We start from the raw sequence: 12,597 nt of genomic DNA on the forward strand, positions 1-12,597 counted from the left end.
CTGAGCGCCAAAGAATTGAGGCCTTTGAACTATGGTGCTGGAGAAGACTCCTGCGAGTCCCTTGGACTGCAAGGCGTTCAAACCGGTCAGTCCTAGAAGAGATCAACCCCGACTGCTCTTTAGAAGGCCAGATCCTGAAGTTGAAACTCAAATACTTTGGCCACCTAATGAGAAGGAAGGACTCACTGGAGAAGGGCCTAATGCTGGGAAAGATTGAGGGCAATAGAAGAAGGGGACGACAGAGAATGAGATGGCTGGATGGAGTCACTGAAGCAGTAGGTGTGAACTTAAATGGACTCCAGAAGATGGTAGAGGACAAGAAGACCTGGAGGAACATTGTCCATGGGGTCGCGATGGGTCGGACACGACTTCGCAATTAACAACAACAACAATATTAACAGGTCTCTTTTTCATTAATATGCCTATTCAAACTGCTCTTCAGGGACAAAAGAATGATTAGTATTCTGTGATTGCTATGACTTGCCAGGGTATTGGTAAATAATTTATAATTTTATATATTTTAGTGAAATGCTACTTTTTAATTTCTACAACATTACTAATGGTGCTTGGAATTCAATAACTGGTTACAAGGTTAGTGATTATTACAGCAGTAGTGTTCATATTCATATTTAAGTCAGAAGTATCCAATATTGGCATCTTTATCGACTGGCACAAGGTGGTTTCATCAGCATGCCTTGATGTAAATCTCTGTCCTGGGCAGTTGCAGTGGAAGTCCTGACTTGGTATAGGTCTGGAGGCTGTTAGGTCTAGATAGGAAGAAATCTTAACACTAATAACTTGATTTTTCCAAATGTTTTGGATTAACAAGTCCCATAATTCATGGTCACTGGATTTATAGGAGCAATAGACCAAAAATGGGGAGCATGTGGATTTGCTGTTAATTATACTTTGGCTTGGCTTATCTTAAAATTATTGGGATATTGAGAACTATACTAGATCTTAACCTGGCTGAGAAGTTAGGAAAACATATATTTATAAAAAGCTATTTTTTTTCTGTAGTATACAGTAGGTGCTAATAGTTGAGAAGTCTTGGGTTATATAGAAAGTTGGAGATTTTTTAAAAAATAATATTTGTCAGGTCCATTTGTCAGCTACCCAACTACTGTACCAATAAACTGGTACAGATAAGCAGGAATAACACAAGACTCCCTAGTGTGGAGATGTTGCTTGAGTACATGCAGAAATGGAACTTCTGTTATTTACTCTGGAAATCTACCATGTTATCATTTAAGTGAACAACAAGAAAGCAAGATACAAATCCCAGATCACAAAAACTTTGCTGTGCTCCTGACAAAACATTGAATGGTAAGATAAAAATATTTGAAATTTAGTGGCAAGATCACTGAATAACAAACTAGACACTGGCGGGTATAGAAACAAAATTGATTAGCATTATATTTTTATGGACCTGGTATACAGAAGACTGAAAGAATCACATATATTGCTATAATCTGCTTTCCTTTCTTGCTGCTTTCAACATTCCTCAGCCATCCAAATGAGTCCAAGAGAATTCCTCAATTCTCCAGAGCAGATATTTTTTTTAGAAAGGAAAAAAAACATTCTTAGCAATCTAAGATATCCCATCCAGGATAAATACAGCCCATCCAGAATAAATAGCAATGATGCTCTACTACTAATGTGTAATTTCCTTTGCGAATGCTTTTTATTGTATTTGAAGAACCATAGTTAGCCAATATCTTTATTAGGAGCAACCAAAATAACAAGAGTTTTAAATTCCCAAACTGCATCAAGCCAGATAAACTTAAGAAAAAAACAAGAATAGAGGAATTGCTTTCTTACATTTTATGCAGTTTTTAAATTAGGATTGTTGAAACACAAAATTTTGAATTTTTGTTTAATAAGACCTTACAAAACTATCTTTAAAAATGCCAAGCAAAATATTGATCTAAGTTGTAATCCAACTTTGTAAACTTTGATTAACTGCTTTATTGAATAAACCACAATTACCTGGATTTATGTAATACATTATGCCAAAACCAAGCTAACAATGTTTAGTACTGAATTTTATCTCTAAATTTAAGCAGCCATAGAATTAAGAATATTCAGTTTGTGTTGTAAAAATGAATAATGACAATTCAGTAGAGTGCTATATCAGTGGTAAATGTATTTTAACTGTATTATAATGTTAAGTCTCACTGATGGGACTATTAAATGTGTATGGAATAGACAAAGATTGTTTTATGTATCAGATTAACAAACTAAGCAAGTTCCAGTAGGGGGCATTATAAGCTAAAGGTAATTAACATCAATTTATAATTTATGAACTAAAAAGAAGATACCATAAACTTTAATGCACACATATTAAATTCATGAGTGCCTAATTGCAATTTGAACTGATTATATGAAGCCTATAGTCAGAATTAAAATGTTATTCTATTAAGCAAAAGGAAAGATTTTTTCCCCCTGTGATTTAACCTGTTAAGAGTGGATGCATAGGCAGATGGAAAAAATGCATAAGAATGTATCATGGCACTAAATACTAAAAACAACAGTAATAGGAAAGATAAATTAGAAAATGATGGGCAATTTTCTGGAATAATTGACAATTTTTGAAAGTATGCTGTGGACATTCTCCCAAATTTTACCTCAGCTAACAATCACAAAACACGCTAAGACAAATTAGTGAATGTGCTTCCTCTATCTTCCTGGAATCCTCCTACTACCCAGTTTAGCTTTGTCTTTTTTTCAAACTAGATGGACTTCTGACTTCTTCCTCCTCTAGGTCTATATGTTGTCCTTTTAGCTGGGGCTTTTCAGCATTTCCATTTTTTAAATTAAAATGTGTATCAACAAAGCAGGTACAAATGGGCATTAGTGAGAATAACTACAGTCAAGATTAGTACCCATGGAATTGCATTATCTTCCTGGATTAGGTTAAATCTCCAACAGGAGTATTAGTAAGAATCATTTAAAGAACTTGAATTTCAGGAAAAAATTCAGCCCTGGATTCTGGGATAGTGGATGCATCTAAAGTGGCTTTACAACAGCTATTCTTGTTTCCATATTTTGGTAGCTGCAATAAGATTGAATTGTGCAGTGCCCAGAAATTGCCTTGAAAGCTTATTTTATTCAAAATAACCAGGAAGGTTGATAAGTAGACTAGTGTATCAATAGCCAAGTCTCTTTCCTTGCCTTAAAAATTGTCTGTGTCTCTCAGAAATATATTATTATTAAAGCTCTCCTGGGCCAGCTTTTTATTATAGTACTTTGTGGCTTAGAAGCTGCATAATTTTAAAACTGAGATAGACTCTTGTTTTCATCTGTTGAAGGATAACCTCCACTAAAGCCAACTGAGTATTTTTGAATGAACTGTCATATTGAGTGACAAAGAGCTACCTGATTCAAACTACTTGTCCCCACACATCTATATTCTGCCAACACACAGTCCTTAGGAAGTTACTGTATGGAATATTTCTTTTAATTTGCCATACTTTAGTTTTTCTTGTAGGAAAATGGTGCATTTCTTACTTTGAAAACATCTGGAAAATTCACAACTCACTGCAAAGAGATTTCTTTAGTGCTTAATTTGCATAGCAAGTACAAAGATAGCCTAGAAACCAGATCTCCATTGTTCCTACTGCTTGGCTGTGACTTCAGATTAGTACAAATATACAACAGTAACACAACAGGAGGTGGCACTCTGTACTCAAGAGGTAGTCAGTATTGTCTCCAACCAAAAGCCAAATATATTAACTTGGGGACAAGTAGTTCAAATCAGAGGATACAGGCAGTGATATGGCTCTTTGCTGCTCAATTATATAACAGTTTATAAAAAAATAAATTGAGTTGTCTTTAATACATTTAGACTGCAGTGATTATCCCACAACTGTAAGTAACATCCTACAAAGTTGAATATTGACTTTCTGAGTAAAATGCATAAAACTGCACTGTTTGTTATTCTAAGTTTTCTTGTACAGCCAGTAAGTTAAAAAAAACAACAACCTTTACAGGTCAACCAATTAAATTAATTTTCAACTATGTCTGATTTCATTATTTTATATATAAAATTAGACATTTTATGCTTCAGAACTACATTTGCTTTTTAATACCATGTCCCAGTCAGAAATATCTTTTTGGAGCCCTTCACAATGAAATTTGGAACTAGTGTTTTTTATCATTTAAAGTGTGTGTTTTAAATGATAAAAAGTGCTGGTCCCAAAACATCCCTTCATTGCTTACATTTCCATTATTTAGATGTATTCATTACAAGATCTGTTTATTCCTGTTTTCTTTTTTTTTATCCAGTTTTAATCAAAAGAGAACCGCTTCTTATTCCATAACTGCTAAGCTTGCTCAAGGATATTTGGTGATTTTATCAAAAGCCTTTTGAAAGTGCAAGCAAATAAAATTAGATTTCATAGAATTAAAAAGGGCTCCTTAGAACTATCATGCAACTGAGTTCAATATATATTGCCTCCAAGTAAAAGAATGTTTAACATTGAAACCTAATGCAATTTTATACTAGAATAAGACCCACTGAGCTCAGTGGGGCTTATGCTTGAGTAAATATGCAAAGGATTGTGTAGACAGGACAAAGAGGTAATGTTAGATGAAATTATGAGCCAAATTGACACACTAAAAATAAATAGAACCTCAAGTCCAAACAATATCACACAGAAATTTTTGAAGAATTTTAATATGAAGTTGTTGATCTTTTTTCAAGTATACAGAACTTCTAGAGAACTGGAAAATAGCCAGTGTGACTGGAAGTGGCTCAAGGGGGGGCAATAAAGGTATTAGGCCAGTTTTATTATCGTTTATTGAAAGTGCTATTAAAAAGAAAATAAGCAAATACAAGAAAGAGTGAGACTTGATGAAAAGAAACAAAAATAGTTTCTATAAAGTTAAATCTTTTTTTATAGATATATTTGAGGGTGTTAACAAACATGTTGGCAATACTGACCCAACAGTAATTTTTTTTTGGGGGGGGGGGGAAAGTACCCAAGCAAATTTAATTGCCTTGAAGTAAGAGGAAGGAGCAATCATTGACAAATGGTGAAGAACAGGAACCAAAGTGAGAATAAATGGCCAATTTTCACACTGATGAGATGTGTAAATTGGAATCCTCCAGGGAAGGTTGTTGTAACTGGTGTTGTTTATTTGCATGTGTGATTTTATGGAGAATTTGGGGAAGAGGGGAGAATGTCTGTTAAGGCCAAATATCTTTGAATCCCAAAAAATATAACTCACCACTTGCCTCCAATTTACATCTCTTACATAATGTAGATAATGTAAAATGATGCAAATGGTGTTAATTTATTATTCAGAATGTGTTAGACACCAGACTTTAATCTGGTAAAGTCTGAACTAAAATGAGCAATGTTAGTGTCTGTGGTCTAGACAATAGATGTGTGAACTAAAATATCTATTGCAACCAAAGTCTTCTAATTAGTAGTCTGTAAAACTGAGACAGGAGATCAAATCAGTCAATCCTAAAAGAAATCAACCATGACTGTTCTTTGGAAGGACAGATACTGGAGTTGAAGTTCAAATACTTTGGCCACCATATGAGAAGAGAGGACTCATTGGAAAAGACCCTGATGTTGGGAAAGATGGAAGGCAAAAGGAGGTTAGATAGTGTCATTGAAGCAACGAATATGGATTTGGGCAGACTGGGAGACAGTGGAGGGAGAGAGGAGCTCGGTGTGCTGTGGCCATGCAGTCGTGAGGAGTCAGACACAACTTAGCTATATATAGCTACATAACAGTGATGGCGAACCTTTTAGAGACCGAGTGCCCAAACTGCAACCCAAAACCTACTTATTTATTGTCAGGTGCCAGGTGGGAGTGGCCCACTGGGTGATCATGGCTGTGGTCATGGCAGACTGGGTGGGTTGGCCAATGTGGGCTGGTCACCTTAATGTTGCTCGTGGGGAAGGATGCCTGTTGGGGCCGGGCAGGGTTGGGGGAGATCCAGGGGGTCTCTGGCAGGTGGGGTGGTGGGCAGGAAACTCATCCTGTGAGGTGAGGCAAGGCGAGGTAGGGTGGGGGTGCCATTGTCGCAGGGCAAGGTGAGGCCAGGGCAGCTGCTGCCTGACACCGTCGGCCCCCGCACACACAGCCCAGCAAGCGCATGGGGGCCGACAGTGTGCGTCAGCAGCCACAGGCTGCCGGTCCCTCAACCAGCGCATTCTGGGGTTCCACAGCCCACCGCCAGCAGTTCAGAGAAGCTGCCTCTCAGCTGGATGGCCGTCCGACAGCTGAGGAGGCAATGCAGTGGATCTGGGTCATGCCCAGGAAAAGGAGAACATGCAAGGCCAGGAGGGATGGGATAGGGGAGGGAGGAAAACCAGCCATGCTGGGATGCATCCAGCCACATGGGATCTTGGCGAGTTAGCGGGCGGCTGGTTGAAGAGGGACGGTTGCCATCTCCGGGGCATGGTGCGCGGCCCACAGAGAGGGCTCTGTGTGCCACCTCTAGGACGCATGCCATAGGTTTGCCACCACTGCTATATAACTAACTAAAATTGGGGCTGAGCAGCTATAGCTTTGTTAGCTGCTGAAATCAAACTATTCAGTGTGGTAACATCAAAAATGGACTGCAAAAATCTCCCAAAGCCTCCAATCCTGAGTGAAATGTGTTTATAAACCATCCTTAATGCCTCTGAGAGAGATGGTTTCTAAAAAAAGATAGATAAATACGAGAGAGAGAGAGAGAGAGAGAGAGAGAGAGAGAGAGAATTCAGTATGAACAAGTGTGAAGTGATATATTTGACATAAAAAATCCAAATGTCACCAATACATTAATGTATTCTTAGTAGTAACACCAGGAAAGAGATCTTTCAGTCACAGTGGGCAGCTTGATGAAAATGTAACTTTGTACAGCTGCCACAATAAAGGGAAATTCAATTATTGGAAACTTGGAAATTATTTTACCACTCAGACCACTGATCATTACACTTTGAAAGGGATTATTTTAGAGTTAGGAAAGGTGCAAAAAAGGACAATCAAAATTATTAGGGGCTAGACAAACTTTTGCAAAGAAAGGCTTCAGTGCAGCAATTAATCTTTACCTTAGAACAAAAGGAAACAAATACACGGAGTGCATCAAATCAGGCAGTTTAGATAATGAGGTTTTCTCTCATCACCTTAGAATTCAAAATCCTCCGTTGAAATTGAACACAGATTCAGAATTGAATGAAATATATATATATATTAAATGGGACTCAGTTAAACTAGAATTTGCAAATGACATTGTGGAAGATCATACAGGATCAGGTTATCAATGGCTATGAATACTGATTGTCTGCTGTGTCCTGAATTATAGGCAACCCTAGGCAGTGGAAGAGAGCTCTCAGCCTCCAGTCTAGGTTTAAAAAGCTTCCCAATTCAATCAACCTGACCCATTGTGTGAGATAGAATGCTGGACTCTTCTTACAATTCCATCACAATAACACGGTTTCTTTAATGTGTAAGTTATATGTTGAGGGTTATAAATTGTATCTGGTGTCTTTCTTTGGGGTGGAATGGAGCCATTGGAAAATTAAAGACCACAGACCCTAGTATAATATATAAGTAGAAAAGTATCGGGAGATACAACTTCATATGGATTCCAGATAACTTGTTGGATGGATAGTTCATTTTTGGACTAATTATCCCTTCCATCTCCTACAAAGCAAAGCCAACTCCGAAGTGAACCCCACTTAAGTTCAGTGGAACATATCGCATGCCACCGAGAATGGGAATAGCACCGAGGGATGCCACATTTACACGCACGCCCCAATCTTTCCATGCCATCTGTTAAGACTTGACATGGCTCTACTAATCAACCTCCATCCACTACTCGGGAAGAGGGTTTGAAGCGCAGCCGCTGCCCGCCCTCAGGAGAAACCGATGGGATGACTGAGGAGCCCCCCACCGCAACCAGCGGAGAAGAATCGTCCCTTCCGGGCGGGCAGCAGGGAGAAAGGAGGAGAAGGTGTCCCATTCGCAGCCTCCGGCCCTCTCTCCGTTCCTGAGCTGGGGGGCTCGGCGCACCTCTGGCCCGCGCTGGGAGGAGACTGCGAAGGCGCGGGGGGCGGCTGTCCGTTTCGGAATCCCCCGGGGAGGGAGAGCCTCGAGTGGTGGACGCCGCCCCCGCCTCCCCAGTGCCAGAGGGCTGAGGGGGGGGGAAGAGAGAGACAGGCAGGCACCCACCTACCCTCCTCCCTGCCCCCGCCCCGCGCAGCTGGAGGGCCATGCTAGGGAAGAGGCCACGCTTCCCAAACTTCCTGCCCCGCTCGCTCGGCCAACGGGTGCCAAGAGCTGCTGCCGCGCCCGCCGCCGAACGAGCGCTCAGTCAGCCAGGGGACCGCAGGAACCGCCGCTCCCTGCGGAGGAGAACCTGAGCGCTCGCCGCCTCGACCGGCCTCACCGCACGCGCGCGCGCGCGAGATGAGCGGCCCTCGAGGGAAGGCGCCCGAGGCTGCGCCCCAAAGCGGCGGCCGCTGCGCCTGGGGGGCCGTCGGCAGGGGCCCCGTTATCCTCTCGCTGCTCTTCTCGCTCCTCTCGGTGGGTGCCTGCTTTCTCCTCAGCGCCAAGACTTCCAAGCTGCAGGGGCGACTGGTGGCGCTGGAAGAAGAGTTGGCCAGCCGCGCCTGGAGCCCCGGAGAGCAGCTGGCCGCCGAGCCTTTGCTCGCCGCGCTGCAGCCTCAGGTGGACGACCTTCTCCGGGAGGTAAGGGCTGAGAAGGGCGGGGTGGAGGCGAAGGGGACAAGGGCGGGGCCGAAGGCTGCCTTATTCGCTCGCTTCTCTCAAGTAAAACTTTCGAAGAAGAATCCGGCTTTTCCTCACCGGGTTTAGGAAGGGGCTGCAAATGAGAGGCGGGAAGGCAGGCGGGCTGGCGTTTGGATCAGGCTCTGGGCTGCGGACGTCTTTTGACTGACAGCGCGGGGCTCGATCCGAGAATGCAGGAAGAACCCCGTCGCACCTCACTCTTAATCCATGGCTGAGGGGGCATCTGAAGGCGCCGCCGCTTGCGTTCTGCTGAAGCGGCGGGACTCTGCATAGCTGTTGGTCTTCAAAGTGCCTCCCAGGGCATCGGGTGTCGTTTCTGTGTAACTGGCCGAGGCAGCTACTCGGTACTGGAAGCAGGCGGAGGGGACCCTGCTCTCTGGCGTCTCCAAATGAGAACACTTGTGGGCTGTTTTGCATTGTGGAACTCCACGCTTAACCTTTTAACCTACATTTCCTCAAAGAACTTGGGACCTGGTGAAAACCCTATCCTCAACACCTGCTCATGTTGTTGTCACAACACTCCCGGCTAAGCTAGAATGAGATAATCCATTGCTTAATATATTGTGAGAACCACAGCGGTTTAATTGATTTAGTAAACCATTAGCATGTTGCGTGACTCACCTTAGAGCATCCTCTGAATTAAATGATTGAGCAGGGAATTCAGGTCTGGTTTTAACCCAGCTGTTATCTGCCAGGATGCACTGTTTTAATTGCTAGATTGCAAGCTCTATGCTATATAAGTGAAGACATCTTCTAGTTGAGGTTAACTCTAAGTGACTGCATTCATGCGGTCTCTGGTACCATTTTGGAGATAAGTTGCCTTTGCTTTTCCTGGGATCATTTTTGTTTTTTGTTTTATTTCATATTTTAATCAACATCCTTGGATGAATGTAATATATATATATATATTATATATATATATATTGAACACATACAGAATTTTCCTTCACTATAGTTCCAAAAGTAATTTGAGGATGTCAAGGTCACACCTCTTTTAAACTAAAACTCACAAAACTGTAAAGGTATAATTAACGTTGTATACTTTTGTAAATATACATTTGTGAAATCTGGATTTCTAGATTACTTCATTACCTTGTGTTTTTAAATTCTGTGACAGCAGTGCTCAAAACAGTCTTCAACGTAGTGATCAGTTGACTTTCCAGAATGTCAAGTTGGCATTGCAATTCAAGACATACCTGGAGGGTTTTAGATTAGGAAGAGGTGGTTTGTTATAAATGGATGAAACATTTCCAACTTACTGTTAATTATATTGTGTAGAGTTGGGAAAAGCTCCAGTAATAACCTTTCTTAAAATCAAAAGTACTTTAAGAATATTTCCCAGGAAAGAGAGAGCCTCCTAGTAAGTGTAAATTGAAGCTGATTTAATTTATGAATCATGTTAAGTATGGTTGCAAAGATGTGCAAATCATGGACCATATCTTGTAGATTGGCTGTCAAATAATATACAGACTTGACTGGCACTGTGTTCATACAAATCTTAGTCCCAGTTTAATTATCTGTTATAGTTAAGACATTCCCCTTTCTATCATTGAACTGGACTGATGTGGAATAAAACATGGTGTGACTGGATAAAAGTCCAGTAGAAACTCCTTTGGTTTGTAGCATAGGTGACAAAATTAGAAAAAATCATCTAGAAAAATGCAGTGGCAAACCACTTTTTTATAGTTGCCAAGAAAACTACATGGACATGTCTATACAGTCACCAGGAGTTAAGCTTGACAAGAGGGAAGCCAAGGGGACTTTCTTAAGTACCCAGTTGTTTGTTCTGTGCCTTAACAAAATGTTAGGTACCATTGACAACTTCATTCTGCTTCTTCATAGGATAATTGCTGATGTGAAGTGAGAACAGAAGCTTGTGACACTGTAAAAACAAAGATATTTGTTATACATTTGAAAAGAGAACTGACATTGCATGCTATAGTAAGGGATTAAGATTTCAGTCTTGATTTTTTTTCTGCAATAAACCAGGATGGCTACTGTTCTAAAATATGAGGTAAAATTCATACCTGGAATTATTCAGAATAGTAGTCCTTCTCAGTGGTAGCCCCCTTTTCTCTGGAATTATTTTTTTCCAGAGGTATGTGAAGCTTCTGCTTTGCTAACATCTCAAAAATCGGTTCTATATACTTTATTGCAATGAACCTTTGATCCCAGCTGATTGATTGATTAAGAGTGTTTGGTTAAGGTTTTGCACTGGATCACATTTCTATGTTTTTCCTTTATTTCTGTTTCTAGATTTTTGTTTGTTTTGATGATTTAGCACCTGGAGTCTTTCAGGATTCAGGCAAATTACAAATATTGATAGATAGGTAAATAAAGTTTATCTAACAGGCTTATAGTGTTTGGGGCTTTTTGCTCATGAGATTTTACAGTTTGCAGCCAACTTCTGGAGAAGCATTAGAAAGGCTAAGAATCTCTTTCATGGTATGTTTTCTAATCCTATGCAAATTATCCATAGTTTGCTTTCTTTAAAAGACCAGAAGTGTGTGGGATGTAGATACATGATGCAAAATCCATGCCAAAAGAAGAAAACAATTTATGGTGTTTCTCAGTCTATAGTTATATCTCCAAGACTGGAAAATTGGCATGAAATTGCTTAACATTTAAACAAAACCAGGACAGAATCTGACAGCAACATCTATATGCTGTCTAACTCCACTTAATGTTGGTTGTGAATAGCCAAGAAAAGAATAACAGGGAGCTTAAATTTGATTTTAAAAACAAAATTTCCGCAGAACTACAAAATTAATTATAAACAAAACATAGATACTGTAGTTCCAAAGGATATGAATAAATATACCCTTTGATTCTTAAGTTTGCTGTGTTACTGATAGAGCATTCAAATAAGGTAATTGTTCAATTAGTCTCAGATACAGTTCTTCATGACCTCTTTAACTGTCACAGGATAACTTATAAGATATCCCGGAATACACTCTCCAGCTATAAATAGCACTTTCCTTCCAGTGTTTTGAATCTTGTAGCCAGTCTATACAATATGATTAGTTCAGTCCAACTTTACTGGCTTGCAATTTAGAAATAGAGGAACACAAGCCAACAGAAACAGAAAAATACTACTGTAATGTAATAGTATAATTGCAACTTAATGAAGTGATATTGCAATGAAAAATCCCTTCTTGAAATAGTTGTTTTGAAAAAAAGGAAATTCTAATACAACAGTGGATGCTACACAAATACTCAAAGAAAGATGGTAGATTTATTTTTCTCATTTAGTTGGAAATTGCAAACCTATCCAGATATAATTTGGATTTCATTTTTGTTTATGATTGAGAATAGTTTCTTAGTCACTGAACTTTTAAAAATCTGGATTGGTTTGGACATACAGTAATGCTAAATCAATGAACCATTGGTATAAATCTTATATTTATTAGGTTTCCTGCTGTGTTTATTTTCTTTTTCTGAATGACTACAGGATTGGAATGCTTTGACGTTTCTATTTTTTTTAAAACTGGCATACAAAGAAGAATATGGGGATTATTGCATTTATTCATCAGAGAATCAAGTTTTAGTTAATGAAGGTCTGAAACCAAAAAGGACACATACGGAGAGTTTAAAAAAGGCTAAAAATAGACAAAATTCATAATTGTTAAGATGGTGTCAGGTAGGCTAAAACTCAGAATAAGTTGAAGTTGGTGAATGATGATAAACAACAAAAGGTTCTTCAGATACATTCAAAATAAAAGAGAAAAGATTTATACCAGTTGCTCAGTGAAAATGGCAACATGCTAGCACACAATGTAATACAAAGGTGAAACTACTCAATTCCTATTCTGATTCAGGTTTTCTCAACAAGAACACATT

General features: G+C 39.7%; 1 protein-coding gene across 16 annotated transcripts in view; it reads left to right on the forward strand.

Annotated features, from left to right (window-relative positions):
- Positions 1-7,897: 7,897 nt before the first annotated feature.
- The window catches only part of COL23A1 (collagen type XXIII alpha 1 chain), a 300,569-nt gene continuing 295,869 nt past the window's right edge, over positions 7,898-12,597 (forward strand). For all 16 annotated transcript variants that reach the window (XM_039349226.1, XM_039349222.1, XM_039349231.1 and 13 more), the window contains exon 1: positions 7,898-8,697. In XM_039349226.1, coding sequence (XP_039205160.1) covers positions 8,416-8,697 — 282 coding nt within the window. In that variant the 5' untranslated portion in view covers positions 7,898-8,415. The remainder of the gene's footprint in view (positions 8,698-12,597) is intronic.

This window comes from Crotalus tigris, unplaced genomic scaffold, assembly GCF_016545835.1.
Source record: "Crotalus tigris isolate CLP2741 ecotype Arizona unplaced genomic scaffold, ASM1654583v1 scf7180000018239.1010054, whole genome shotgun sequence".
NCBI classification, from domain to species: Eukaryota; Metazoa; Chordata; class Lepidosauria; order Squamata; family Viperidae; genus Crotalus; species Crotalus tigris.